Below are 26,414 nucleotides of genomic sequence, written 5' to 3' on the forward strand. Positions count from 1 at the left end.
AGATATGATTACGAGTTATACCAATTTGCAACTTGGCAAAACTACCAATCAATCATACATGGCGATATTTCTAGCAAATCATAATCGACAAAACATGGAGACAAAACTAATTTATTGAATGAGAACCCATATTTAAAAATCCAACTTATTCCTTAACCAATAATAAAATCTAGGTACTCATGTTAAAGAGGTTCATCACAACAATAAAAATAAAAGTTTCCATCTTTTTAAACCCTAGAACAAAAGTAGAAGATGAGATATGATATATCCCAGGGAGAAGTCTCGGCCTTTTTTTATATACTTTCTCTTCTCATTCCAGCGGCCAAAAGTCTCTGAGCCCATTAGCCAAGCCCAGTCTACATGGGTCCATTCCCTGAGTCAAACCGGGTCAGATGGTTCGGATCACTGAGTTAACTCGCCTTAGTAGAAATTCCGGCAGAGTCTCCTCTGTTTTCAGACAATGCTCAGACCAATTTCTGGCCAGTTTCTTCCTCCCTGCACAACCTAAACATTTATCTATTCATCTTAATCATCCATTCAGGCCTAGTCATTGCATAACTGATAGTAACAACACCTCATGTTCAGTACCATGTCTCAAGATATAAGTTGCTCAGCTCAAACTCTCACCAGAACAGCATTACCAGCTCCCAGTCGCCACTGCACCATCAGCCATCATATTACCAATACACAACTGCCTTCAATCCTGCACCTTCAACTCCAAGTCAACATGGCAGAAGCAGCAGCATAAGCTTCAACAATCCTCATCAGTGCCACCTGCAATTTCTGTAGCCACAACATCAGTCTCCTCGTGCACCACCAAGACCTCCACTGCACCTGCAACATCAGCTGCACTTCATGCCTCAACAACATAGCATCCCTGCACTGCACTTGCATTCGAGCTCCAACCAGAGCCTTTGATATTACTGCAACAACAGCTCATCATCACTGCGTCTTTCATGACTGTTGTCCTAGCCTTCATGTGTACAGCAGCTGCAACCTTGCTCTACACCACAAACCTTCATTAGTACCATTTCAGTTCAAGCAGAAGCATCTCAATTTCTTCCATGAGTTCAGCTGCAATTCAGTCACCAAATCCTCCAATGCCTATGGCTACAGCAGCAACCAAAACGGCCCTCAACAACATCATGTCTCAGTCACTTCCCATTTAAGTTCACACTACCATCACCAGCTTGCACCTTATTCTAGTTGAGCTTAGGAACAAACTCAAACCCGTCCTGCAGTTCTTCTTTGCTTCAATGACGACATTAGCTTCATCACAAATTCAATCTCATCCTTCTGCCAATCGAACTCCAGAATAAACCCATCAGTTCCAGCGAACACCACCATTTGCAACATCCTCCACTTCTTGTTCATGTGTTCACTGCACCATGACTCTTCACTGAACATCCTCATACTACAACAAGCTTGAATCGCTGCACTAATTCAGTCCAACTCCAAAACCCATCTCCATCTTTGTAATCATCACCCTTTCCGTTCATCATCATCCTCTCTGACTCAACCTTCGACTCATTGTCACCAGCATCAATGACCAACCATCGATTCCTGCCATCACAAGCTTCATGTCTTCTCTCGAGCTCAACTGCCATTCATTGCCTTCCACTCTATATCGCCACTTCCATGCTCTGTCCGTATTCTTCTCAGGCCAAACTCACAACAAAACTGGTGGAGATAAGCTGCTAGTCATTCAGGCATTTACACAAACACCTTGTCTGCGTTTTGCTAATGATGGAGATACAACACTGAGGTTGATCTCCAAGCCATTCTATACCTCCTTGCCTGCACTTAATTCACATTCATTCATAACCCATACTTCTCCCAGTAAAACACGACTTCAATCTTCAACAAAATCCATGGCAGCAATATCAATTTCTAATGGCAGCAAGTCTCCGTTTCTTCCCTGCAAGCAATTTCTCATTCAACACCATACACAAGAGCATAGACCCAGGTTTCCTTTTTCATTCTGGCTTCTAAATCGAGTCTTTATCTCTTATAACACAACCACAAATCACGGCATAAAGATCAATGGTTCATCCCTGTAATTCTAAAACTGAAAACCAAACCGAACAAAACGCACATCTTCCCCTGGTCCGTCTTCTTAGATTCCAATCGTGTCTCGATCCATCGAACTCATTGTTGGCGGCGTGACTGAGATTGGCAGCGACATCCTTCTCTTCTTTCTCTTCTCCTGAAACTTGATAACCATTACACTCCCAAAGACCATGAAGCTTTAACAGCTTCCATTCAATTGTCACTTTGTCAGTCATAGAAGACTGACAGTTTAATTAATATTCTGTGGCTGCCCTGAGTAGAAACTCGGGTGCCTATAACAGTTCTGTAGGTTCTCTACCATCGACAACTTCGGCTTGCTTCAAATACCTACAGATTCTTCATACGCCGTCGGATTGACTCCATTCTTTCACCATTGGCTTCGTCTTTTCGTTCTCTTCGAGATGATATTAAGGACTCCTAGATAATTCAGCCTCTTTTATGACCAATTGGACGATTTCTTGTTCTTTTCGGGAATAAGCTCCAAAATTCCAATAAAATATAAAAGAAAGATAATAATACGATTTCACAAGAAAACTAGCTCAGAAAGCATAATCAATCGATACTTAGAGAGGTGTTTTTAAGCACATATCACACTTCTTGTCATCATAGATATCTGAGTTGTAGGAGTGGTACCTTGTAGAGTAATATTTTCTCCAGCCTTGGTGAAAGTAACAATAAGCTTGTTGAAATCAAACATCATGGGACTCATTCCTCTCATCCAGTCAACACCAAGTACCATGTCACAACCACCCAACTTCAAAAGTCTCATGTCATACTGGAATTCATGCCCTTGCATCTGCCATGAGAAGGGAGAGCACTTAGCATCACTGACCATTTTGGTTCCATTGGAAACAACTACCAAGAGGGGAGTTGCAGGTTGAATGTTGACTCCACACTTTGCAGCAGCTCCAGGGTCCAAAAAACTATGAGTGCTTCCACTGTCTATCTGAATTGTTAATGGTTATTTTTTATGAGCTCCCACAATTCTGATTGTGTTGTGTGAAGTATTACCAGCTAAGGCATGGACTGAGATTTCTACCTCCTCCTCAGTTCCAGGAGATAGGGGTGAATCACAAGGAGATTCATCTCCAGATTGAGTAGTGTTCTCTTCGTCTACAGCTAGCATATAAATCTGTTTCTTAATGCACTTGTGTCCAGCCTGAAAAACATCATCACAGTTGTAGCAGAGACCCTTTTCCCTTCTCTTCCTCATGTCAGCATAAGACAACCTCTTGATGGATGGTGGGGAATTTATGGAAGAAGATTTGGTAACATTTGTGGGACTTGTTACTGGAGAGGACATGTGTCTATGAGGGAGGTGGGAGGGTACAAAAAGTGGTGGAGGTTTGTAAGTGGCTCTTGCCTTCTTAGCTGCATTTTCAATAAGAGCTTCTTGCATTCTAGCTAAGTAAAATGCATTGGCTAATGTCTTGGGTGAAAACATTTGTACATGAAGTCTTAATTCATCCTTAAGGCCACTGATGAAGCTAGAAGTGAAGTAACTCTCTGTGAGATGAGGGTATTTAGCTAGCATTAAGGCCTTCAACTCTTCAAAAATTTCCTGATAATCCAGGACAGAACCTAATTGTTGAAGCTTATTAAACTCCCCCACAATGTCGTCATGACCCAATTCTTGAAACCTGAGACATATATCTCAGAGGAAGTCCTCCCATACTACCACAGGTTTTCCAATTTGATAATCTTGAAACCATACATCTGCTTTTCCTTCTAGATACATTGAAGCTAAGTTTACCATTTGAGGTTCTGTCATATTATGCATAATAAAAAAAATTCTACACTCGAGTATTCATGAACGAGGATTGGTTCCATCAAATTTTGGAAACTCAAACTTGGGTTTAGGGTGTTGGAACTGATTATAATCATTAGCTCCAAGTAAAAAACGAGGTGGTCGAGTATTATTTTCACCTGAAGAAGAAGGAATGTTGCTTCCGAAAGGTGGTGCTCCCAATACACCATCAGATCCGTCAGTTTGTACCTCTCTATTGATGAAATTTCTACCTGAAGCTTCCATAAAGTGTTCCATCTGATTAGTAAGAGTTGTAGTAATGGCACACATGAGCTCAGGAGTGGGTTTTCCTTGAGCTTCTTTGATCTCTGTAATTGACTTCATTACGGCGTCATACTTTAACGATGAATCACTGTGAGACTTTGCAAGCTCATCCATCTTCTTAGTAGCATCAGCTTGAGCTGAGGTGAGTTCATCAATCTTTCGGGTTAACTCCTCAACAGCTGCTTTATTAGCCATGACAAGTCCAAGGATAGATGCTGCTGATACCAATTTGTAATGTTCTATAATACCATAGGGAAAATAAGAAGGGATCTGAAGAAGAAGAGGAGTAGAAGAAGAAGATGAGGAAGGATTAGAGAGAGTTAGATTCAGAGAGAAAGAAATTAGAATTCAAGAAAAAGATAATAATTCACTGATTGGATGATTAGAATCCAATGGGGATACAAGTACTAATACCTCTAGTCACACGTGCTAACCGTGTGACCTGATTAAGGCACCCCATTAACAGATATGGTCACTTCTAGACATAATTACAAGCAAAAGGAATACTCTCTCAAATTGGTCTATGACAGATAGTGGATACAAACTCTTACAATCTACCGTTAAAGATCATGAACAAGAGGTTCGCTCAAAAAAATTGAATGTGATAATCTTCTTCGTAACCTCTTTATGTTGAATGAGAGACTTACCAAAACTGAAGCTAGATGTGTATCACAACAGAAATCCTTCGACAACAAAGAACGCAACTTTCTTACCAAAGAAAAATCCTTGGAAACCAAACTTAATGATGCTCTTAGTAAGGTAAAATAACTGGAAGAAAATCTGAATAGATTCAGTTCTAGCTCTACAAACTTGTCCTCTATGCTGGGAGCATGTAAAGAACATCAAAAAAAATATGGTTTGGGATATAAAGGAATAGATACTCCAAACATTGGTAAGACTACGTTTGTTAAAGCTGTTAATAGTTCTCCATGTGTAAAACCTGTGTCACCTTGCAAGAACAAGGATTTTACTTCTTCTAAATCTGCTCATAAGAAAACAGTAAAAAATAAGCCCTTTAACTGTTACTACTGCGGGAACAAGGGACACTCAGAGCAAAGGTGTCGTCTTCGAAAAAGGAATGAAAAAATTCACAACATTCTTACATGGATGTCTAAAGAAGTTGTTAAACCAGTATCACACATTGTTGGAATAAAAGAAAATTCCTATCCTCAAGGGATATACAATAATAAGTCCTTTATTAACGGTTTGTTCAAAACGAAGAATGCCTACAATAACAGAAAAAGGAGTGACAAATGAGTGACTGATCGTGTGAATCTCTCGTGAAAGAGAAGAAGGCATAGAAGAAAGAAAAAAGAATCAAGTTCCTCTGCTCTAGTGAAAGAAGACTGTAAATCCAAGACTTCAGATTCAGACTTCTTACATATCAATAATCGAGTATGTGATCTGAAGGTCAACATAAACAGACTCAGGCGAAATATCAAGAAAACATGGAATATTGTTAATCCAGGTACTTCTAAACCTTCTCTTGATAATACTTCTTCAATCAAATCAGGTAATGTGTTAAATACTGATGAAAATTAAAAAGAAGAAGTGAATAATGATGAGCAAGATGCTCATCTTATTATACCCTGACATGTTCATGTTGCATCTTTTTTTATGGTTGATAAAAAGGGATGCTCATGATTCTCATGATTTCTTTTCTTGAGAAAGTTGTCAGGTTCGTACTGTGATCTGTGTTTATTTTTGAGTCTCTTTACTTAATTTCCTCCTCAACAACTATTTTGGGCTTCCTTGGCCTAGCATGGGCTTGGATCTATAGTACACGCACCAACCCACACGAATATCATGTTCCTTAGGGTTTTGATGGACTGCATTACTATATAATGTATTCCAGAAGAACAAAAAGATATATTGTAGTCTTTTTGGTACACAATGGAAGGAAGCAAAATGGTTGATGAAGCTGAGTTATGTCCAATTGTTATCTCATGTTTCCATGCTCTCGATCATGAACACAAAGATAAACTACCAGTTCAGATTTCTTCACAATTGGTAGGAAATCTTCTTGGAGATTTTGAGATTGTACGAGAGCAACTCCGTATTGCAACAGGAAACTTGATTACCTAAAAGGAGAATTAAGGAATGCAACTGAGGAACTCGTTCATGTTCAATCCCTGGTTGCAGAAAGGGTTTAGTTTTCCGTCAGATCTTGGTTTTAATTTTTAAACCTAGGATGTCTTCTTTTTGGAATTAGTTGGAAGAATAACTAGCGTTTTGAATAGCGAAGATTGTGACTACACATAGCTGTTTTTGTTTCATCTTCTTATGTTATTTTTTAGGTTTTTGGTATTAAAATTCTAAAAATATTTGGAGGAAGATTATTATTGCAGTATTTTATGGTTTGATATATTGCAATATTTTTACGGGATATGTATTGTTTGCGTCCGTGAATTTGAAGGTCCCATATTGTTGTCAAAAGTAAAGTCATTCATGATCGATATTCATTTATTGGTTTAAGGAGGAATGGACTTTTGACAAATACAAAAGTTATGCCTATGCAGCCATGTATTTGATGGAAAATAGGATGAAATCTTTTGTTGGCAAGGATAAAGTCTATTATGTCATTATGCATATAGTGGTGGAAAATAGAATGGATCCTTGTATGTTTATCCACGGTATTGATCTTCATTGATCCATTTTTGTTTACCGTGAAGACTTCATTGTGTGTCTTATGTCGATCACCTTACAACTAAGTCGATGAATGTTGGCTTTGTTGGTTGTTCCGTAAGATGCTATATGTTGAGCATTAGGAACTAAATTAATCAACTAGTTTGGTTATTTAGTTTGTACTCCATAAGTTTTCCTTCTTTCTTATGTTGAGTACATATACGGTTAAGGTTGTCATGTTCTATGATAAACTTAGTCGGGGTTCCATAAGTTCTCTTGTGTTGAGCCCAAAATAATTAAATTGATTACTTCGGTGATTAGTTTGGTTATTTGCATTCCAATTAGATTAATTATATATAGGTTCTCTTGTAATTAATCTAGTTGAGTTTTCATATATTCCACAAGTCCTTGTGTTGAGTGTATGAATGACTATACTAATCATGTTATATTGGTTAATGTAGTCGTATATTCCGTAAGGTTTTCCTTATTTTGAGTATATGAAGGGTTAAGTTAGTCATCACCGTGTGATTAACTTAGTCGTATCTCTGTAAGTTTACTTATGTTGAGCACAATCAATTAAATTGATCACTTTTGTGGTTTGATTTAGTTACGTATTCCAATTAAATTAATCATGGGTTTACTTGTGATTAATTTGATTGAGTTTTGGATATAGAAAATCATTCCTATTGTTTTTGGTGTCCAATCTAAAAATCCTTCTTTTCTTTCGAAATTAAGGTCGCTCTTGTTGTTCTTTCGGGAATGGCATCAAATGGGGGAGAGTTCTATTGAACTTGTGCTTAATGGTAATATCTTGCGGGGTGTACGGCTGTGGAATTTTATAGCGGTTATCTTGTATCTTAAAACTCCTTGATGAATGCTCTTAGATTCGGCTATAAGATTGCATCTAAATTAAGTTGGTATGTATTTTTTTTTTCTTTTGGTCTATCAAATGTCTCTTGTGGAAATTTCATTATGATCCCGTTCTTTTACCTTTGCCAATTTTATTGACAAAAAGGGGGAGAAATAATGTAGTTCACACTACAAATACATATGGTTTTCGTATCATTGTGTAAGTGGGAGTGGTTTCCATGATCGAGATAGAGTATTGACAAAGGGGGAGTGATACATATCACCATAGTATTGTTGTTAAAGTCGTGATACAATTGGACTTTGATGTTACATAATGATACTACGACACTGTATGATAATGATCGAGAATCTAGATTTCTCTCATTGTTATAGCTACGGATCTTCAACAACGATGGTGCTAAACTTACAACCTTTGGGATCATTGGAGTACTTGGAAGGACGAAGATTTCAAGGAACGTTGAAGATTAGACTATGGAATAGGAGCCACTAAAGTTTATCTTTTTTGTATTCCATATGTATTAATAGTTTTGTCACTAAAATTGACAAAGGGGGAGATTGTTAGAGCATATCTCGGCCGACCTCGCATGCGTTTCTATATCAAGCATGTTTGTCAATGTTAGTGATCAAAACTATAAGTCTTGATTTATAGCATATTAGCTAAGTCTCGGACTAGGATAGGAAAAGTGTAGTTGATCTCAAGATCTTCATGGCGATTCAACGACAACGACGAAGATCTACACAAGGAACCGTGGAACTTCATCAACAAAAAGGTATGTGAAGACTTGAACTTATCTATCACTCAAAAGTCTATCTATTATATCTCCTACTTCTTATGAGATAAAAGTCGTATGTTATATAGACTAGATCATACACATTTGATATTTCGAGCTGACTATATCTCTCTTATCTATATCTCGAAATCATGTGTTGGTAAAGCGTTTCGCTTTGATCGGGTTTATCTTCACCTAGTGATGCAAGTCATGAAAAAGTTTCAATCACTTTGAGAATTGCTCTGACGTGAAACGATCTGTGAATAATGGTTATATAGCGTCCTCTGAGAATGTCTCAATGGTTGAAATTATAGTTTAGATTACATAACCATGTATTCCAGTTTTCGAACTTTGTTGATCAAGAGAAATCAGAAGGATTGTGGAATTGGCTTGCCAAGTCCGCGAACCCAGTCCGCAGAATCAGTCCACGAACTGTCGGAAGTTCTTGACCGAGAATTTCTGCTGGGATTTTCCGAAACTCGTTTGTGTGTTAAGTCCGCGAACCCAGTCCGCGAACTGGCGGAAGTTCTTTTCCCGAGAATTTCTGCTGAGTTTCGAAAACTCCGTCGGTTTACTTAAGTCCACGAACTTGTTCGTGAGCTTAAGAGGTTATGATCTAAAGATGTGCTCTGAACATGAAACATTAAATTACTAAAACCCTGGCTATAATGTTCATGAGCCGATTTAATCGAATCGAATCATCTTTGTTTCAATTGTGTCTTGTGTAGTTACATAATATCTCATAGCAATTGAACAACTCTTTAACTAGTTCATTTGAGTCAATTGAACTAGTGATGGTGAAGAAGCACAAGGTTAATATGAAGTGCTCATATAGTTAACCTTTTGGGTTACTATGTTGAACCAATACACTAGTACACGTTTGGGCACGGTTTTCACAAACCCAGTAAACGTTTACCAAGTGTGTATGACAAACTAAGTTTTTCGATCTAACCATTGAGAAATATTAGCTTGAATCTAAATTAGATTTTCATCTAATGGTGAATATGGATTGCTTTGTAACCAAGGGAAACCCTGATTTGAAGGCTAAATATAGGAGACATCTAGCTAGAGCAAAAACTTAATCCCCACACGTTTGTGTTCTACTAGTGCGCTCGCTAGAGTCGATCTCCATTAACCTTTGATTTTCTTCTCTAAAATCAGGTTAACGACTTAAATACTTCATTGGGATTGTGAAGCCAGACCGATACTACTTTTATCGTAGTTGTGTGATCTGATCTTGCATCTTCTATCGTACGAGTACAATCTTTGATTGGCTTGAGATCGAGAGAGTTCTCCGATAGGAAAGATATAAAAGTAATCGCAAACACCTTCGTCTCATTGTTTTTGATTCCACAACATCTTGTTTCGCTAGTCGATTGTGATTGTTGTGAGGTGATTGATTAATTTAGGTTGTTCTTCGGAAATATAAGACCGGATTATCAATTGGTTCCTGTTCACCTTGATTATTATCAAAAGACAAAACAAACTCTTTTAGGGTTTATCTATGGGAGACAGATTTATCCTTTGATAGACTTGTCTGTGTGAGACAGAATTGTTTATTATTAAGCCTGCGATTTTGGGTCGTAACAACTCTTAGTTGTGGGTGAGATCAGCTAAGGGAATCAAGTATGTAGTGTCATGCTGGGATCAGAGGTGTAGGAGTGCAACTGTACCTTGAATTAGTGGGAGACCGATTGGGGTTCAACTACGGTCCAGTCCGAAGTTAGCTTGTAGTAGGCTAGTGTCTGTAGCGGCTTAATACAGTGTGTATTCAATCTGGACTAGGTTCCGGGGTTTTTCTGCATTTGCGGTTTCCTCGTTAAAAAAACTTCTGGTGTTTGTGTTATTTCTTCTCCGCATTATATTTTTATGTAATTGAAATTATACAGGTTGTGCGTTAAGATCATCAATTGGAAATCCAACCTTTGGTTGTTGATTGATATTGATTGATCCTTGGACATTGGTCTTTGGTACCGTCCAAGTTATCTCTCTTTGATAAAGACTCGCAGATTTCTATTTGCTTGAGTAAAGATCAAATTGAGAGTTTGAGATATTAACTCCTTGAGATACTTTTTATCTAGATTGAGTCTGACTGTCTGGTTGATTCTCTAGAAAATTATTTCGGAGTTAGTCCATACAAATTGCTAATCGAATTATTAGGTGGTGTGGTTAGACCCCTGCTTTTTCAGAAACAAAACGAATACTCAAACAGATTCTCTCTCTTGATATATTTCAAACTCACGGCTTAGCAACCTATTTATATGTTTACAAACTTGACTCTCAAGTAATAAACACTTTCCTAACTTAATCAAACTCTAACAAAGACTCTTCTAAAAAATACTCACGTAAACAAACTCTAAAACAAGAAATACTTGCAACCCAGGTAAACTTCTAAATACCGTACCACGCGTCAACAATACTTGTTGATCCATCTACTTCATGCCAACTGTACCAGTTGATCCATCCACTTCATGCCAACTGTACCAGTTGATCCAACCACATTCTGTCAACTCTCATAGTTGATCCACACTATTGTATCAACAACTCTTGTTGATCCCTTCTGTCTTCTTCATAGTATCTTGGTTTATTCTTCAACATCCTCCCTTAAACCAAGATACTCTTTGCTAATCATTCCCAACTTTCTGCGCAAGTAAATGAAAGTGTTAGACTTCAAAGACTTGGTGAAAATATCTTCCACTTGCTCTTCACTCTCAACAAACTCCACAACTATCTCCTTGTTACTGACAAGTTCTCTAATGTAATGATACTTAATATCAATGTGCTTACTCCTTCCATTAAGCACAGGATTCTTAGTTAATGAAATTGTAGACTTGTTGTCACAAACTATTGTTGTAGGTGTCTTCTGTTCTTGAAACAATGACTTCAGCATCATTCTTAGCACAGTTGCTAGCAGCTATATACTTAGCTTCTGTTGTAGATAATGCAACAACTTGTTGCTTCTTTGATGACCAAGAGAAAAAACCAGTTCCTAACTGAAATCCATAACCTGATGTACTTTTTCTTCCTTCTGTATCACCATCCCAATCACTATAAGTAAAGCCAACTAGTTTTGGATCTTCTGAAACATTATAGAGAATTCCCATACTGATTGTCCCTCTAACATATCTCAGAATACGTTTTGCAGCTTGTAAATGTGATTGTCTGGGTTCTTCCATAAATCTGCTAACCAATCCAACTGCATACATGATGTCGGGTCTTGTAGCAGTCAGATATCTAAGACATCCAACAAGACCTTTAAAATCTGTTGAATTCACAAGTTCTCCTGAGCCTTCTTTTGTCAACTTCAATCTCTCTGCTACCGATGTTAAGATTGGATTACAATTATCCATCTTGAAACGCTTTAGTATTCCTTCTGCATATCTTTGCTGACTGATGAAAAATCCTTTTTCAATCTGTTGTACTTCTATGCCAAGAAAATATGACATTAAACCAAGATCTGTCATCTCAAATTCCTTCACCAAATCCTCCCTGAATTCTTTAATCATCTCAGAACGGTTCCCAGTAAAGATAAGATCATCCACATACATACATACTATAATATGATTGCCAAGAATATCATCTTTCAAATATAAAGTATACTCATGTGGACATCTTGTAAACCCCTTCTTAATGAAATAAAAATCTATTCTCGTATACGAAGCTCTTGGTTCTTGTTTCAAAACATACAAAGCTTTGTTTAGCTTGTATACTTCATTCTCCTTCCCCTCCATAATGTAACATGCTGGTTGTTCTATATAAACTTCTTCTTTCAAAACTCCATTCAAGAATGCTGACTTAACATCCATCTGAAATATCTTCCAATGCTTTTGTGCAGCTAAAGCAATTATCATTCTTACTGTATCAAGTCTTGCAACTAGTGCAAATACTTCTGAGTAATCTACTCCTTGTCTTTTTCTGTATCCCTTAACAACTAATCTTGCTTTCAATCCATCTACTTCACCATTTGACTTGTATTTTATTTATAAACCTAGTTAACACCTATAGGTTTCTTCCCTGGTGGAAGTTCTGTTAATTCCCGTGTATCATTCTTCTCAATTGACTTCAGTTCTTCATTCATAGCTTGAATCCAACCTTGTTCTTTTGATGCTTCTTCATAAGTTACAGGATCACAATCTCCAAACAATGCAAAGTTCACCACATCCTCATCAGAGTCTTCATCATCTCTTGATATTACATAATCGTTCAACGTAGCAGGTATGATATATTTTCTTCTTGGTCTTGTAGTTTCTTGTTGTTGTACTGCTTCTGTTCTTGCTTCTTCATGTTGTTCTTCAACATTATCTTGAATCTGCACTTCTTCTTCAACTTCAACTGGAACTGTTCTGACAGCAGCAGGTGGATCAACATTCATTGTTGATCCAGTATCATTACTCTTTGTTGAACCAGTATGTGGATCAACATTCCTTGTTGACCCAAACTTTGGATCAATATTGTTTATTGATCCATTACTCCAAATACATTGTGAGTCATCATCAAAGATCATATCTCTACTTGTGATCATCTTTCCAGTTTCTGGATTGAACAACTTGTATCCTTTGGTTACTGAACTGTAACCAACAAGAATACATTTTTCACTTTTGTCATCCAACTTCTTTCTAAGTTTTTTGGGTACACGTTCATATGCAATGCACCCAAAAACTTTCAGATGCCTTACACTTGGTCTTGAACCTCTCCAAGCTTCTTCTGGTGTCATATTGTTCAAACTATTTGTAGGACATCTGTTGAGTAAGTAAACTGTTGTATCAACAACATATCCCCAGAAACTCTTTGGTAAATCTTTTGTTCTTCTTATAGTTCTTGCCATCTCCATTACGGTTCTATTTTTTCTCTCTGCAACTCCATTTTTGTTGTGGTGTATATCTTGCAGTCAATTGATGTTGAATACCATGTTCTTCCATGAATTTATCAACTAAAGTGTACTCTTTTCCTCTATCAGTTCTTAATATTTTCTCCACAACAGCTGAATCTTCTACAGTATCACCATTAGCCTTCATCTCATTGACAAGATTCAAAGTCTTTGAGAAAAAATATGATATTATTTCAGTACTTTCCAATAATTCATACTTTCTCTTTAGGGTTTGCAATCTAACCTTCTTAACCTTGTCAGACCCTGTATAATAGCTAACCAAACCATCCCATGCTGCTTTAACTTGCTTAATATAGATAACTCTGTCCATGAGAGATTCATGAATACCCTGATGAAGAATATACGTAGCTTTAGAATTCTTCTTTCTGTTTTTCAGTTAATAGAGTTTGCGCGGCTCCTTCAATTACAGCTCCTTCTGCTGGTTCTACATAACCATCTTTCACAATATCCCATACTTCTTGATATGTAAAAATATTCTCCATCTCTAACCTCCAATGTTCAAAGTTTTTTCTTTCAAACACTGGCACCTTAATCGAACTTAAACTCGTCATCTTCTTTAACTCAAACTCTCATACCCACAGCCCTAGAACCTGATACCAGTGCTCTGATACCAGATGTAGAAAATCTGATATCAAAGACTTAAATAAACAAAACGAATACTAAAACAAATTCTCTCTATTGATATATTTCAAACTCACGGCTTAGCAGCCTATCTATATGTTTACAAACTTGACTCTCAAGTAATAAACACTTTCCTAGCTTAATCAAACTCTAACAAAGACTCTTCTAGAAAATACTCACGTAAACAAACTCTAAAATAAGAAATACTTGCAACCCAAGTAAACTTCTAAATACCGTACCACGCGTCAACAACACTTGTTGATCCACTTCATGTCAACTGTACCAGTTGATCCAACCACATTCTGTCAACTCTCATAGTTGATCCACACTATTGTATCAACAACTCTTGTTGATCCCTTCTGTCTTCTTCATAGTATCTTGGTTTATTCTTCAACAGAGAAGAACTGGGATCAACGGTGAAAAGGAGAGAACTAAAGAGAATTTGAGAAGAGTTAATGACTGAGTTGACCCATATCAATGGCCCAGATTCGCAGGACTCATGATTTTTAATTATTACATAATGAACCTAGAAGAAGGAAAAAAAAATCCATCTGATTGAAGGAGCTTGGGACGAAAGCGATCCAGTGAGAAAAAATATATCGCATATAGAGAGAAATATCTTTTACTTTGGGAACAAAAATAAAAAAGAAAAGGATCACTTATTTAGGGACGGCAGGAGTTATAAGGACTATAATGCTATTGGCCCTTGGGCAAGAGCAATGACCATAAATGGGTCAAGGAGTCTTTCTAACAGAGTTGTTTTGCACAAGCATAAACTGACTACATTTTTTTTTATCAGCAATGGCCATCAACAGGCAAAGAAGTACTTATACATCTAATATATTCCCAGATGTAAACAGCAAAATTTGAAAACAAATGTCTGACATCCTGATAAAATCTTCATTTAATGGCCGACTAGCATGACAATATGACTGATACCTCGATAGTTACAAACTTAACTGCTACGAAATCCCACCAGAATTTGCAGTTTGATTAGATAATGGTCGGCTGCACTAGGATGGCAGGAAGAAAGGGTCTTCTTTCTTCTGATATATACTGAATAATTGCTTCGAGTAGTTTGTCGCCAATCTCTTACAGTATTCAAGGGATTTCTGATCAAACATCTCCAAGTCCTTTACAGATTTCTTCAGGTCACCTTTTGGGTCTCCATTTGTCAAAAATTCAGCTAAAGCAGTTCCTCTGCAGTAAAATTCAGGAAATTAAAATATTAATGGAATTAAAGGAATGCATGCATAAATTATTTTGCTGATTTTGTACTTTCATTATTAAACAAACAGATAGTTCGGTATGCAACACGCAGATCCCCCAACTATCTTGGGATGATTACTAAAATCAAGCATCTATTTTCTCCTGTATGACTTTCAGAATGTTATCATAAAATCTCTCCTTTAGTACTGTCTTATGATAGTAAACAAAGAGACAACTGTGAATGTAGTTCGACAAGTGCAATTATAACTAAGGTTGCAATTAGATACTCTGTCCCATAGCTCACCACTTCTGCAAAATTATAGTTCTCCTCATTTCACCCACTTAATCCTACCACTAATTTGATATAACAAGTTTACTATTACTAGCTCCAGTACAAGATACAGTATCCCTCTTAAAAAGGTTTTGAGAAAAGACAACTTAAAACTAGATGTTAAAGAAAAGAAACGATAATCTTGCTTACTGCAAAGCAAAATGGAATTTAAGAGTAAGTTGCTATTTGGAAGAGAGTAACAAAATCATCTGCTATTAATAAAAAAAAATGAAATTACATAACCAAGAGCATTGATCCCATACCTGAGAGCATCATACTCATTAAAGCCTCGATTATTGGAATGTGAAGATCCGGTCATTAATTTTTCCATAGACTTCTGCCGATAGAGAGCACAAACAGCCTTCATGCAGAGTTCTGGGTCCTCTTCAAGTGAAGAAACCATGTCTGCCTCAAATTGCCACTTTGAATTCTTCCGTCTGTTTCTTTTCATCATAGCTAAAGCTTGATGAAAAGACGAATCTACATTGCTTGAATCTTCTGAGTCACCAGAGCTATCGTGACTACCTAAACTGTAAGAGCATTGTACTCTGATTCCACCAGCACATTGACCCTCACTTTCATAGCCAATTTCTTCAACCACATTCTCGTTTCCATTCTTAAAGATTGGGTTTCCAACTTTCTGACAAGGATTATTACTCATGTCTGGAAAAGAATTTTTTTCTTGACACTGTCTCAGCAAAATCAAGCTCTTATGACTACCAACTGGAATTGTATCACCAACCGTACTCTCGGATCTACTGATCACTGTTTCTGCACTCCTACTTCTTTTTGAAATGGAAGATAATGGGACTAATGTGATATCCTCTTTAAAGATGCTTTCATAATCTTCGCATCTCTGATTTTCCAATGGCCTCTTTGAACCTTTCATGGATGACAAATTCTTCCCATTATCTGAAGGACTTTTGAAGGCAGCATCACTTGAAAACTGGTCTCTTTCTTTGTCTGTGATGTTACAAATATATTTTGGAGCAATATCCTTACCATCCTTGCTATCGTTAATTTCTGTAATACCTCTTGACGATGTTCTTACACTCACTTGACCGAGTATGTGTAGCTTTTCACTTGAGCTCCCTTCTAACTCCTGACCTAGTTCTACTTTCACCGTACTTTGAAATTGTGCATTATTTTTCTTGTTCTTCACATTTTCCAAAGGCTTATATTGGTTATTAGTTGAACTAGGACCTGCAGATAATAAATGTAGATATAAAAATTATGCAATTGTATTATCAGTTCCTATCTCTGTATCCAGCAGTGATATCCCGAAGTTACTTTCTGATTGAACTTTGAAAAATATGATTTATGACAAGACAAAAGTTATGGATTACAGCACTACCAATAAAAGATGACCATTAAACAGCAACTATATCGCAGGCAATGTTCAACCAAATGATACTTCTTTCAACAAAAAATATACAGCATTATGTCTATGCCATGTAATCAATGAGACTTGTGATAAACAGAATCACATCGTTCTGGAGTAAACAGTTTCAACATTAAGATTACAAGTCAATTCAGAGAGAGAAAGCTGATGAATGTACGAACTACAGGCTTGGGTCCCTTGCTTTGCAAAAAAAATGGAATTGTATCAAAAGAGAAAAATAGAATGCAACAATTAGACAGGATTACGATTCGTATACATGCATATAAAAAGAAAAAGAAAAGATTGCACAACTGGACCATAAAACTCAAAATAGAAAATCTTCAAATTGAGGTTCTTAATGTCAATCATCGTGTGAAAGATTCCAACAGAGTATATACCAAATCTTACGAAAAACATTAGAAGCTAGTTGAATAAACGCTAAAATAGTGATTTGTTAAGTGGCAAAGCACCAATTACTCGGCATTGGATAAACAAGGGATTTAGCAAGTAGCCTATTTGGTTGCAAAGAATTAACCAATTAAACATGAACTATTATTCCTTATAAGGTTGAATACTTTACTGGTTAAAGAAACAGAGAATAAAATGGTCTAATACGATGTTGATAACATATAAAGATTGTCAGAGATCCAGCAAGGTTTATGTGGACACACAAAAATAGAATATGAACTGTTCTACTAAAAGAATTGACCATGTGAAGTGCATCATTAGTACCTGAGACATGTTCATCTCCTTTGCTTGTTGACGGAGCCACATTAGCATCATTAGTCCCACTATCGACTTCACAGCGAAGATTGTTTGTATTGTTCTTCACTTTATCTTGTAAACCTCTTAGTTCAAATCCGCTTTCTCTGTTATCATGGGAATCTAAACATCTCAAAGCTGATTTCTCTATGTCCAGCCTCAAAATCTGGGCCTTTAACTCTCTTTCATCACTTTCAAATTTTTTAACTAGCTCCTCCAAGTAAGTAATTCTTTGTTGTGATTTTTTCTCCTTTTCACAACTAACCTTTTGATCTTCTCCTAGACCCATAATTTGCTCTTTTAGTTCATTAAAGGCCGTCTTACATCCTTCAAGCTCATCATCCAGAGCGACTTTTATTAGCATTAGATTCTTCAATTTTTGCTCAAATCCAACACACTCCATCTCTTTCTCCTTCAGCGCCACAGACAAACTATTACACTTAAGTCGACAAATTTCCAATTCTTTCCCCAGTCCAATTCCCTTGCACTTCAGAAGATCTGTTTGACTCTCCAATTCTCTAAACTTTGTCTTTAAAACTTCAGTCTCATCCTTGGCTCTTCTTTTCTCACATTCCAAATCCATAATCTTCTTATTTAGCTGAACACACATGTCTGCATCATCACTTTTCATCATTTTCTTATTTTCCTTTTCCAAGCAAGTAATATTTTCTTGTTGTCTCCTCTCTTTTAAACTGAAGTCTTTTTTATCTTCTTCTAAACTCTTAACCTGCTTGTTCAGCTGAGTGCACATGGTTTTGTACTTTTTGAGCTCATTTTCTAGAAAAAGCAATCTTGCTTTCTTCTTCTTATAATTGGCACACAACTCATCATGCTTTGTTTTATAACCTTCCAGTTTTTTCTCCAAATCAAGTTCATATTTCAGCCTCAAGTCTGCTTGAATCCCCAACTCCCCAGACTTTCTATTGAATTCCTCAATCTGTATAGTCAAAGCTAATTTCTCTTCTTCAAGTTTTAATACCTGTGTCTCCAGCTCCAGAAACTTCTTCTTAGTTTCACCTTCTGCTGTTCTTTCCCTGAACACCACATCCATGTTTTCAGTCTTGGCATGAACGGATGCCTCCTTTGCACCACTTTCCATCCTCTTAACAATTTCTTTTAAGTAAGTGATTCTCTTTTGTGCTTTCACCTCTGTGTCGACCATAACCTTTCGCTCTTCTACTAGACCCAATATTTGCTTTTGTAATCCATTGCATGTAGTTTTGTATTGCTCAATCTCTTCATTTAAAGCAACTTTAATTGCCAACAAGCTCTTCAATTGACCCTCGACTCCAACACGCTCCATTTCCTTCTCCTTTAACTGACCCTCAAAACCATCACACTTCTGTCTATACACTTCCATTTCTTTCCTCAATTCAACCCCGATGTTCATTGCTGTTTGACTCTCTAACTTCGTCCTCATAACTTCAACTTCGTTTCTACTCTCTTTTTATCAGACTCCAATTCTTTAACCTCCTTACTGAGTTTAACACACATTTCCGCAGTAGATATCCTAATGGATTTTTGGTCATTCAACTCTCTTGTCTTCTCTAATAACTCCACATACAACTCATCATACTTTCTCCTATAAGTCTCGAACTTCTCCTCTATTTCCACTTCATTTTGCAAATTTAAGTCCAGTTGAGTCTCGAGATCAGTAACCTTCTTCTTGAAACCCTCTTTCAATGCTTCACACTCATCATAGATTCTCCTATAAGTCTCCAATTTCTCCTCCAAATCCAATTCATTTTGCAAATTCCAGTCTAGTTGAGTTTCGAGATCAGTAACCTTCTTCTTGAAACCCTCTTTCAATGCTTCACACTCATCGTACTTACTCCTATAAGTCTCCAATTTCTCCTCCAATTCCACTTCCTTTTGCAAATTCAAGTCCAGTTGAGTTTCAAGATCAGTAACCTTTTTCTTGAAACCCTCGTTCAATTCTTCACACACTCTTTTACAATCATCGTACTTACTCCGATAAGTCTCCAATTTCTCCTCCATCTCAACTTCATTTTTCAACTTCAAGTCCAGTTGAGTCTCGAGATCAGTAACCTTCTTCTTGAAACCCTCATTCAATTCCTCATACATTCTTTTACACTCATCGTACTTATTCCTATAAACCTCTACCAGTTCCACTCCATACTTTCCCTTCAAAGCCGCTTGAGCCTCGGAATCGTTAAGCTTCTTCTTGAACCCCTCGTTCAATTCCTCACAAATTCTTTTACGCTCTTTGAATTCATCTTTAACCATGTTGTTTTCCATAGTTAGGGTTTCAACCTTTTTCTTAACTACAACAAACTCCTTTTTCATTTTCTCAAAATCAAAATGTAACACACTATACTGACTTTTACCTACCTCAAACTTTGTCTGTAACTCAGATTTCTGGTTTTCAACTTGCCAAAAATTTCCTTCCAACTCAAAAAACTTAGATTTCCAGTATTCAGTTCCATTGAATAAAACCCTCGGAGTTCTATGATCCATTGTACTACAGAAACAAGTGCTTTTCAAAAGTGATTCAAACCTAGAAATGAAGTAATGAAACGACGGACTTCATCAACTATATTAGTATGCCCTAAAAACTTGCCGAAATTTGTAAATAGATGATTTCGTTAGCAAACTAGAACTAGAAAAGAGGAAAGTGAGACATCATATTCATCAGTACATAACGACGAAACAGTACTTAACTACCGAGTTAAGCGGGTCCGACAATAAAATACTAGTAATGTTTTAGAAAACGGGTGATCAATTTGATGGAGCTGCAGGGGACCTAAGGGCAATTCCTACGGGAATCAACAAACCCATATCTTTGTTGAGTCAGGTGGATGGCCAAACTGGTTTTTCCACTATGGTAAAGCATTTGGCGTTAGATAACTAAACGCACGAGTGAAAAACAAACGCTGGAGTTTGAACGAAAAGCGTCGGCGTTGGAAGGACAAGTGTCGGCGCTTAAAGCACAAACGTGACGCTTGAACGTAGGCCGCTGACGTTTGAAGCAAAAACGCCAACGGGTAGTTTTTTAAAATTCAAAATTCACTTTTTACCTCTATAAATTACCATCAATTTCAAACAATTCACTCACACCAAAATTCACTTCTCTTGAATTTTCTCTTCTAAAATCTATTTCTTAAGGGCTGAAAAGGCGATCACACTTTTTTGCGATGCAAAACTTGAAGCTGTTGTTTCTAAGATATGTGGAAGTTTTAAAAAGATTGAAAATTGTAAGAGGGAAGTGCAAGTTTTCGAAGTTGCTCGAAGAAAATGTTCCGCTAAAAAGGCAAAGAAGTGCTCCAGTTTTGAAAGTTAACAACAAAAAATTCAAAAACAAAGGCGAAACTGTCAAAGAGCGCGTTGAATGGAAGATACGTCAAATGAAGATAAACAGGAGGCCAAAACCTGTACTTGATTTTTATTGAAGTTGTTAGTACGTTTTATTATTGCCTAAGTTTATATCTTGTAAAAGAATTGGCATCAAGGAACGAAAATATTTAGATTTTAAAATAGAGATTTCCACTTCAGATTAAGCGAAATTTATTACAATTTGAACATGCAAATAATATCAAATCCACAAAAAAAAACATCGAACTACATCAAATTCAGCGACATTCTCTCTGTAGAGTTAATAGCATTCAAAATGCTTAAACTCTCTTCCGCTTTCTTCAGTAAACTTGGTCTGAGCGATGGTTTTCTGTAAAACAGATAAACAACAAGTTCAGATATTTATGATGCAGTTGATCAGTGAGGAAAAAGATAAGATACTCACCAATTCTTCGTTGGATAATCCAGAATAGCTACGGTGAACCATCCAGAAAACTTCCGTAAAATGTTTGACTTCCTTAGTGATGAATGCAATTCTTAGTTCTAGGCTCTTATTGTTTCTTATGGCTTCGTTCCGCGATGCTACAAAATGTACCAACACTCTTTCCCAGAAATTGTCATTGTTCATTGGTCTCATCATACGATGTAACCAACATCGAACAAGAACAACATCTTCTTCCATTGTAAAGACCGGGAGCGGCATTCGAGTGCAATAACGATGTGCTTGAGATGGACCATATTTTAGAATTCTGAAACACGCTTCGTAATGAAAAGGTTTACCGTGAGCTTCTTCCCAATTATCAAGAGTTGTTTGGATCACTTCATCTTCAGTTACACCGCTGAACTTTTCTTGATCAATTTCCATTACCAGAACAAGAAATGGATTGACTGCAAGCCTAATAGATTGAAAACGAGCACGCAATCGACGAGCATCTCGGTTTCCTGGGTTTCCCGTCAGTGAGACGAACACTGAAAAACGTTCTCCCAAAAAGAACCGTCATGAAAAATAACAACACCAGTGATTACCCTATGAAAAAATATGCTTTGCATATAGTTATATCCTCTTCTTCAGTAAACTTGGGACCACGATTTCTAACAGACGTTTCTGAAGAGTTTCAGAAAAAAAAAACAAGAAAAAGATGTGATTTTGGAGATGGGAGGAATGGAATTTATAGGTCGAGAAAGAAGATCGAGCCGTTGGGAATTTAGCCGTTGGCGTTGGTAATACAACCACACACGACTTTCCTTTAAGAGCCCATTTGAATTACCATATGAGTTGGCGTTCTTTGGTAAAACCGCGCGACTTTACTAGAACCGGCCGTTTGAATTACCAACGCCTATTTTCTTGTTATAAATACAACACTAGGGGGGGCCTCTCAACCAAACCAATAGATTTCTTTCTCAACACTCACCATGTTTTCTAAAGGAAAAGTGAAGCAAATATTATGTGTCTAAGCAAAAAAGGTTTGTCCATTATTTTTCATGGATAACCATAGTCTTATGCAATGCCCTTGGATGTATTCAAAGTATCCGCGGGAAGGTTGTTCACGCATCAAAATGGTGATTGAATCACAACCGAAAAAGCTCAGGTATTTGCAATGTCAAGATCCCAACTGTCCAGAGGAACCACATATGCTAGATGATGCTATGAAGATTAAAAAGGAAGAAAAAGAAAAGATTGCAACACTCTGCAAAAACTTCAAACTTAAAGCCAAACTGAAAAAGGAGTTATTACGCTGCTTGCATTGTGGATATGGAGATCACGAATACAAACATTGTCCACAGAGAATCAGTGGATGCTCAAAGGCTGATTGCAAGACTTTTATGCATTTGCGGACTTCTTATAAAGAAGACACATATGGTAGGCATTTCTGGGAATGTCCTAATTGTTTTTTGGTGGAGTGGGATTATTGAAGTTGAAGTACAAATCGATTCACTATGGTATTATGTTATTTAATTTTTTTTGTTTATTTTGTGTTATTACGATTATCTAAAACCATAAATATCATAAGTAATTTAATTTTTTTCCTCGATTAAACATTGCACCATCCATTTCATAAATAAAAACATACTGCATTGAACAACCACATCATACATGAGAATAAAAGAAATAGGCGTCAATTCTCGGCGGGTGGTGGAATTCTTAGGGCGATGTAGGGATCGTATTTGATGAGCACCCTAAGAATGTTGAAACAAGCATGGAAGTCGAAAGGACGATGGCGGTGAGATGATGGCCACATCGCTAGAGTTTTGGGCAACACTTCATGTTCGGCTTCACCGTTGGGCTTATTTTTGTGATTCTCCATTAGTTGAGCGACGAATTCCGATACATTACACGAAATTACACTAAAACGATGCGCCAATCCGTGAAAATTACGCCCATGAATATTCATCGTTTCAGCGGCGAACATTTCAAAAACTTTCTCCCAGAACGTCGATTGGGATACATTCCTACCGGTATCGGAAACATCTTGACTGTGAATAACGTAGGCTCTGCAAATAGTTAAATCCTCTTGTTGAGTGTATCTAACACCACGAACTTTGAAAGGAATTTTTGTAGATGATTTGAGAGTGAAGAATGTGTAGAATGTGTGAATTTGGAGTTGAAATGAGGAGTATTTACAGAACTCACAAATTATAGCCGTTAGATCACAAGAGTTTCTGGCCGTCCAGATTCAGCCGTTGGCGCTTTTATAACAAACGCGCGCTAGAAGGACAAGCTATGGCGTTTTTGTGAAAATCACGCGCTGCCTGGGAAAGCCAGCATTTGAGGCAAGATCGCCTGGACTATCATCAAACGCTCGCTACATCCTCCAACTCAAAGAACAACCAACAAATTTGTTGGTTTGAACATCCATTTTTCATGTTTGTTGAGTCCATAGTGGGAACAACAAACTAGATAGTTTGATCATTCCACATGAAATGCTCTAAGGGGTTTGCTTGTGGCACTATTGCGAGACATAATGTTGTTAGGTTTCAGGTTGTCACAATAAAAGCTTCTCTTATTGCACAGTTGCTGAGGCGTATGGGGCTTTGCTAGCAATGGCGTTGGGTGAAAGAAAAGCATTCAGAGACATGGTGATTGAAGGGGATTCACAGATTATAATAAATGCGCTTAAATACAGGGAAAACCTGATTGGCATATCCAGAACATTATAAACAGAATCAAAGACCATATTGGGAGATTCAGCTCAGTGGAGTTCAGGTACATTAAAAACACTGCCAATAAGTGGAACATAGTTTAGAAGCTATGTATTTTGATACACACTCAGCAAATGAGTGGCTCACTTTCCCTCCTTATTGTATCGCTCAAATCATTGAGATTGAGCAGTCTATCAAGTTTCATGTTATCGTTAGTTAGTTTCCTGCAATGAATCCTAGTTAGTTCCTTAACGAAGATGGTATGACAGGTTAGATCCGCGTTGATTTCATATTTATTATGGGGAACTTCCACCTTAGAGTTCAGGAAGGCAATCCAACGGTCTTTGGAAGTGTTCTCAACATTGGGATTATCAATGTGTAAAAATGGGTTACATATACTCTTTGATGGGGGATTTTCGTCGGGAGTGAGACTCGGTAAGCCACTCATTTTCGATTAGAAATAATAAATAATACATGTGACTGCTTTTTTTTTTTTTAATAACGTCCCACAAACCGGTTTTTAGTTGCAATCTTGGAGGGAATAAGTAAGGATGGTCCCTTGCCATAATAACAAAAAAATCCATTTGCTATACCAGGTGGTCTGGTAAACCGGTCGCACAATTATGGAAAAAGTGTATAGCGGTAAACTTTTTATCGAGCGATCTAAAAGGAAACTCCTGCGATGGGGAGTTAATCACTGGCGTTGAAAAGTCAATCGCTTAATATTTACTATGTTGTTAACGGCTACTTTTTAATAGTTATTTTCTCTTGTTTGAGTCTAGTATATACACCCCATAGTTTTATCAATTTACTTATACCTATTTTTACTTAAATTGTACGTTGTTTATGAAAAAGCGGGGGCACAATAACCACACCCAATATTTCGCTTAGAAATATGTATGGACAAACTCTAATATACTTTCTATAGAATCAGCAAGACTCAATCTATAAAAAGTATATCAAAGAGTTAGTATCTCAATCTCTCGATTTGATCTATACTCAAGCAAATAGAAATCTGCGAGTTTCTGTCAAATACTAGAGAGATAACTTGGATGGTACCAAAGACCAATATCCAAGTGTCAATCAATTTAAATCAACAACCAAAGGTCGGATATTCTAATTGATTGAACCTAACACACAAGCTGTGATATTTCAATTATAAAGACAAACAATATAATGCGGAAATAGAAACAACACAGACACCAGAATTTTGTTAACGAGGAAACCGCAAATGCAGAAAACCCACGAGACCTAGTCCAAATTGAACACACACTGTATTAAGCCGCTACAAACACTAGCCTACTACAAACTAACTTCGGCCTGGACTGTAGTTGAACCCCAATCAATCTCACACTGATCCAAGGTACAGTTGCGCTCCTTAAGTCTCTGATCCCAGCAGGATACTACGCACTTGATTCCCTTAGATGATCTCACTCACAACTAAGAGTTGCTACGACCCAAAGTCGAAGACTTGAAATAAACAATTTTGTATCACACAGAAAAGTCTACAGTAATAGATAAATCTGTCTCCCACAAAAATACCTACGAGTTTTGTTCCGTCTTTTGATAAATAAAGGTGAACAGGAACCAATTGATAACTCGGATTTATATTCCCGAAGAACAGCCTAGAATTATCAATCACCTCACAATAATCTTAATCGACGGGGAGAAAGAAGATATTATGGAATCACAAACAATGAGACGAAGATGTTTGTGACTAATTTTATATCTTTCTTATCCGAGATATCAATCTCAAGCCAATCTTTACGATTGTACTCAACACGATAGAATATGCAAGATCATATCACACAACTACGAGAAAGTAGTATCGGTATGGCTTCAAAATCCCAATGAAGTCTTTAAGTCGTTATCCTGATTTTTAAGAAGAAACCAAAGGTTAAAGGAGAATCGACTCTAGCTAATACAACTAGTATCACGGGTAAGGTGTGGGGATTAGGTTTCCCAGTTGCTAGAGTTCTCCCTTATATAGTCTTTCAAATCAGGGTTTGCAATCAATGTTAGCTTGGTAACAAAGCAATCAATATTCACCGTTAGATGAAAACCTGATTAGATTCAAGCTAATATCTTTCAACCGTTAGATCGAAAACCTAGCTTGTTACACACAAATGAAATGCATGTTTCTAGGTTTGTGTAACCGTACCCAAACATGTACATTTTTTGGTTCAACAATAGTTAATCAAATGGTTATCCATATATGAGCACTTTCATATCAACCATATTCTTCTTCACCATAACTTGTTCAAATGACTCAAACGAACTAGTTAGAGAGTTGTTCAGTTGCGAGGAAATCTTATGTAACTACACAAGACACAATTGAAGCAAAAACGATTTCATTCACTCGA

General features: G+C 37.1%; 2 protein-coding genes across 2 annotated transcripts; both read right to left on the bottom strand.

Annotated features, from left to right (window-relative positions):
- Positions 1-14,621: 14,621 nt before the first annotated feature.
- Positions 14,622-20,232, bottom strand: LOC113297946 (filamin A-interacting protein 1-like). The gene is made up of 3 exons (XM_026546557.1): positions 17,569-20,232; positions 15,719-16,658; positions 14,622-15,115 (listed from the first exon to the last, which is right to left on the bottom strand). Exons 1-3 carry the CDS (start codon positions 19,016-19,018, stop codon positions 14,929-14,931), a joined length of 2,577 nt encoding a protein of 858 aa, XP_026402342.1. The 5' UTR covers positions 19,019-20,232; the 3' UTR covers positions 14,622-14,928.
- LOC113294977 (protein MLP1-like) lies at positions 19,035-20,076 on the bottom strand. The gene is made up of 2 exons (XM_026543341.1): positions 19,163-20,076; positions 19,035-19,071 (listed from the first exon to the last, which is right to left on the bottom strand). Exons 1-2 carry the CDS (start codon positions 20,074-20,076, stop codon positions 19,035-19,037), a joined length of 951 nt encoding a protein of 316 aa, XP_026399126.1.
- Positions 20,233-26,414: the final 6,182 nt, after the last annotated feature.

This window comes from Papaver somniferum, chromosome 7 (assembly GCF_003573695.1).
Source record: "Papaver somniferum cultivar HN1 chromosome 7, ASM357369v1, whole genome shotgun sequence".
In the NCBI taxonomy this organism is placed as follows: Eukaryota; Viridiplantae; Streptophyta; class Magnoliopsida; order Ranunculales; family Papaveraceae; genus Papaver; species Papaver somniferum.